This window comes from Penaeus japonicus, unplaced genomic scaffold, assembly GCF_977035675.1.
Source record: "Penaeus japonicus unplaced genomic scaffold, GWHDUDI00000001_assembly GWHDUDI00000030, whole genome shotgun sequence".
Classification (NCBI taxonomy): Eukaryota; Metazoa; Arthropoda; class Malacostraca; order Decapoda; family Penaeidae; genus Penaeus; species Penaeus japonicus.
In genome coordinates this window covers 15,367,199-15,372,198 of record NW_028234432.1, presented here as the reverse complement: position 1 = coordinate 15,372,198, position 5,000 = coordinate 15,367,199, and the positions used below count along the sequence as shown (strand labels likewise).

Sequence of the window (5,000 nt, the reverse complement as noted above, 5' to 3'; positions counted from 1 at the left end):
CCCGGGGGTCAGGTTGTTGAGCTCGGCGCTGGGCTCAGGGCCGTTCGAGCGCCCGGCAGGAACCCAGAGCCCGGTGTTGGGGTCCAGCTTCTCCACCTGGTAGTACTCGATGGGGCTTCCGCCATCGTCCTTGGGGCGCTTCCACTTGAGCTTGCATCCGGTGCCGCGAACGTCGGACACCTTGATGGGGCCCTCGGGCGGCATGGGCTTGTCGGTGACGGTCACGCGGACGGTCACCTGATCCTTGCCCGAGCTGTTGGTGGCCTGGATGGTGTACTCGCCGGTGTCCTCGCGCACCGCCTCGCGGATCACCAGCTTGGAGTTGTAGTCCACGTTGTTGATGTTGACGTGGCGGTTGGAGTCCAGCTTGCGGTTGTCGAAGGTCCAGGTGACGGACGGAGGAGGCTCGCCGGAGATGTCGCAGTCGTACTTGATCATGGAGCCCGCGGAGACGGTGATGTCGCGCAGGTTCTTGCGGTCGATCCTTGGAGGAACTGTGGGAAGTTCAGCAAGAATTAGTCCCATGAATTTCAATCAAAGGCGCCCTTCATTAAATACACTATGCCCCATTTCGAAGATTCTGTATAATATGCATCATGAATTCTTGAAACATCCACCCACTATCAACCATCATTAACATTTCACCTTTTCCACTTTCACATCGCCCGCCATCGAATATATTTCACGGCTTGAAATGTATCGACGCCTGCCTCACACACCCCGACCTATGCTTAGAGAAGTTTAACAATGAAAGGCATGAAAGGGGACCCAATACGCACCGAATCTGGCCTTGGCGGTGATGGTCTTGCTTGGGTCGCCAGGCTCTCCGGGGCCGGCGCGGTTGACAGCGATGGCGCGGAACTGGTACTCCATGCCCTCCGTCAGGTTGGTGATGGAGGCCTTGCATTCGGGGCCGTCGGATTCGCCAGCCTTCTCCCACAGATTGCTGTAGGAGAGGTAATTGTTAGTTTTCTTAGGAAACAATTCAAAAGAAAGCAGTGTTTATATACGTGTGTGTATACATAATCAGATTAATTGATATATAAGTAACGAGAGATTACAAGATGAATAAATGTAAAAGGCGAAATAAATACTTACGTGTACTTATCCCTCTTCTCCACAACATAGTGAGTAATGGGGGAGCCACCATCGTCAATGGGTTCGGTCCACTTGATGTCGATGCGAGTCGCATCCCAGTCCGTGGCCTGAGGAGCGCCGGGCCTGCCGGGAACAGTGAAGGGATCCTTGGCTGTGATCGGTGAGAGGGTCACCAGCGGCTCGGATTCGCCCTCCTTGTTGAAGGCCTTCACGCGGAACTCGTACTCGTGTCCGGGAGTGAGGTCAGTCACCTCCATCTCAGGGTTGGTGGACTTGCCCACTGGCAGCCACAGTCCCATGTCGGGGTCGAACTTCTCGACGATGTAGCCCTCGACAGGCACGCCGCCGTCGTCCTTGGGTGGCTTCCAGTTGAGCTTGCATCCTTCCTTGTGGATGCCGGACACCTCGAGAGGTCCCTCTGGCTTACCGGGCTTGGAGATAACGGTGATGCTGACTTCAGCCTCGTCGCGGCCATGCTGGTTGGTGGCCACAATCTTGTACACGCCAGAGTGCTTGCGGAGCGGCTCATCGTTCATGTACTTGGTGTTGTAAGGAACGTTCTTGATGGAGATGGTGTTGGTCTCCTTGACAGACTTCTTGCCGAGGAACCATTCAGTCTCAGGAACGGGCTCGCCAATCACCTTTACGTCGATGAGGATGGGCTCTCCTTCGCGGACGGTCAGGTCGCGGAGGTTGCGGCGGTCGATCTTGGGTGCCACTGTTGGGAAATGTCTCATTAGAAGGTGTCTGATAAGAAATATTATTGAAATACGAAATCTATTGACTAGTTAAATAGCTTTTTCGCATCTCTTTGCATCACCTCAGTAAGTGAAGAGAATATATGATGGAAAAGTCTGTAATACTTACACTTCCTGGGCTTGCAAGTAACAGGCTTGCTAGGCTCAGATGGATCCGAAGGGCCTGCCTCGTTGACGGCCCTGACACGGAACTCGTAGGTCTCGCCCTCGTCCAGATTGTTGACCCGGCCCTTAGGCTCTTGACCCCTGACCTCGGCTGCCTTGATCCACTTGCCGGAGGCCTCGTCGCGCTTTTCGATGATGTATCCCGTGATGGGGGCGCCGTTGTCCTTGGCCGGCTTGGCCCACTTGAGTTCGACGAAGTCCTTGTCCCAGTCGGTGGGCTCGGGCTTGCCTGGGGGGTCTGGGGGGTCGAAGGGATTCTTGGCGATGATGGTGTCCAGGCCCTCCAGAGGCTCGGACTCGCCCTCGCTGTTGATGGCAGAGACGCGGAACTTGTACTCGTGGTTGGGCTCCAGGTTCTCGACCACCATGTTGGGCTCGCGGGACCTGCCTGCGGGTACCCAGCGGCCGGTCTCGGTGTCTAGCTTCTCGACGATGTACTGCTCAATGGGAGCACCGCCATCGTCCAGAGGCTCCTTCCACCTGAGTGTGCATCCTTCCTTATGGACGTCAGACACCTTGAGTGGTCCCTCTGGCTTGCCAGGCTTATCTGTGTAGAGGAGGACATATTTTAGCGAGAATATATTATGCTTAGTTAACATATATTTAGTTTAGTTATCATAAATCGAGCATCAATACATAGCAATCAGAGCGAATCGGCGAGAAAAGCTTACCAAGAACGATGACTTCGATGGTGACCTCGTCCTTGCCGGCGGTGTTCTCAGCCTTGATGACGAAGGTGCCGTTGTGAGCACGAGTGCAGGACGGGATGACCAGCTTGGTGCGGTGGTCCTCCTCGTCGATCTTGATACCGTCCTTGTCTCCCTCCTGGCGGGCCTTGTTGATGAACCACGTCTTCTTGGGGACGGGCTCGCCGGTCACGCGGGCGTCGAACTTGATCATCTGGCCGGCGCGCACGCGGATGTCGTCCAGGTTGGAGCGGTCGATCACGGGGGCAACTGGGCAGGGCGAGCGGAAGGAAACGCATGAATGAATGAATTTCACCATATGAGCTTTTGCTTTGAAATATTGACAAATATTCTAAAAAAAATGTTTTCGGGAACTCCTAGTTAAAGGAAAAGAAGAAGAAGAAAGAAAACTTGTTCTGAGGTACTTACGGAACTTGGCCTTAGCAGTGAAGTTATCAGAAGGATCTGAAGGCTTGCTCTGGCCAGCCTTGTTGACAGCCTTGACGCGGAACTGGTAGGTCTGACCCTCGGTGAGGTCCTCCACCTTGAACTCGGTCTTGCTGCTCTTGGTGTCGCAGTGCTTGGTCCACTTGGAGGCGAACTTGTCCTTCCGCTCGATGATGTAGTGGGTGATGGGGGCGCCGCCGTCGCTCTCGGGCGCCTTCCACTTGAGCTCGCACCACGTTCGGTCGTAGTCCTTCACCTCGGGCTTGCCGGGCTTGCTGGGAGGATCTGCGGGGGGAGGGGGGAGGGGGTTGGTAAGGACTTGCTCAGACTGGCTTATCATCATGTTTCTCTCTCTCTCTCTCTCTCTCTCTCTCTCTCTCTCTCTCTCATAAATAGATTATTATACACACACACACACATTTATATATATATATATATATATATATATATATATATATATATATATATACATATACATATACATATATATATATATATATATATATATATATATATATATATATATAAATATATATATATATGTATATATATGTATATATATATATACACACACACATACATACACACACACACACACACACACACACACACACACACACATATAGCTGCGTGCGTACGTGCGTGCGTTTGTGCACGTGTGTGTGTGTGTGTGTGTGTGTGTGTGTGTGTGTGTGTGTGTGTGTGTGTGTGTGTGTGTGTGTGTGTGTGTGTGTGTGTGTGCATGTACATATGCATGTTTATTTGTATGTGTGCATGTTCACATTCCTGCACATGTCTATGTTCATAAACATGTTAATGTGCACGTGCCTATGCGTGTGCATGTATATGAGCATGTACATGTGTGTACGCAAAGATATTTAAAAGAATAGATAAGTACGCTATGGATATCTGCAAGCATCTTACCGAAGGGATTCTTGGCCTTGGTGGCTGTGTCTGTCTCGAGGGGCTCGGACTCGCCCTCGGAGTTGACGGCCCTGACCCTGAACTGGTAGTCCTTGCCCTCGGTAAGCCCTGGGACCTCGGCCTCGGGGCTCTGGGGAACAAAAACACAACGAAATGTTATAAGCAACTGAATACGAATCTAATCATTTAACCCTTTATGTCCATGTCATATTCGCTTATCATATTCGTGATTCAAATGGAAACGAACATGACGGAATATAGGGATTTAACCCTTTATGTCCATGTCATATTCATTCATCTTCATCGCGATCAACATGGAGGAATATGAACTCAATGGAATGTAATGATTTAACCCTTTCTGTTCACGTCACATCCGCCATTCCGATTTCCGTTCATCTGAGTCCCTCCTTTCCGTCCCCGCGACTGACCTTGGACTCGGTGACCGGCACCCAGCGGCCCGTCTCGGTGTCCATGCGCTCGACGACGTAGTGGTCGATGGGCTCACCGCCGTCGTCCTCGGGAGGCTTCCACTTGAGCTTCACGGACTCGGCGGTCACGTCGGACACCTCGAGAGGACCCTTGGGCTTGCCCGGACGTCCTGTGGGGAGGATAGCGGATTATTTAGACACGGAATCGACAGATAGTCACGACAGCCTAGTTCCAAAACCCTAAATTATCACAATTACCGTTTATTATTCTTACCAATTTCCATTATCCTCTATGCAATATACCGAAATATCATCTGTTCAAATTACCATCGCTGCCATCCACTTACCGATGACGATGAGATCGAGCTCGGCCTCGTCGGTGCCAGAGTCGTTCTTGGCGAAGATGGTGTAGATGCCAGTGTCGGAGCGCTTGGCCTTCCTCAGGATCATGGTGGTCAGGTGCTCCTCGCTCTGGATGGTCAGGCGATCGTTCT

The 5,000-nt window shown here is 51.8% G+C and overlaps 1 protein-coding gene across 50 annotated transcripts in view; it reads right to left on the bottom strand.

Annotated features, from left to right (window-relative positions):
• bt (projectin protein bent) overlaps positions 1–5,000 on the bottom strand; it is a 144,521-nt gene that overhangs the window by 29,429 nt on the left and 110,092 nt on the right. For all 50 annotated transcript variants that reach the window (XM_086555109.1, XM_086555134.1, XM_086555123.1 and 47 more), the window contains 9 exons: positions 4,854–5,000; positions 4,507–4,676; positions 4,079–4,208; positions 3,137–3,439; positions 2,693–2,977; positions 1,966–2,568; positions 1,099–1,816; positions 780–946; positions 1–494 (listed from right to left, as the gene is read on the bottom strand). The exon at positions 1–494 is cut by the window's left edge and continues 94 nt beyond it; the exon at positions 4,854–5,000 is cut by the window's right edge and continues 132 nt beyond it. In XM_086555109.1, the coding sequence (XP_086411235.1) occupies positions 1–494; positions 780–946; positions 1,099–1,816; positions 1,966–2,568; positions 2,693–2,977; positions 3,137–3,439; positions 4,079–4,208; positions 4,507–4,676; positions 4,854–5,000 (3,017 nt within the window). The remainder of the gene's footprint in view (positions 495–779; positions 947–1,098; positions 1,817–1,965; positions 2,569–2,692; positions 2,978–3,136; positions 3,440–4,078; positions 4,209–4,506; positions 4,677–4,853) is intronic.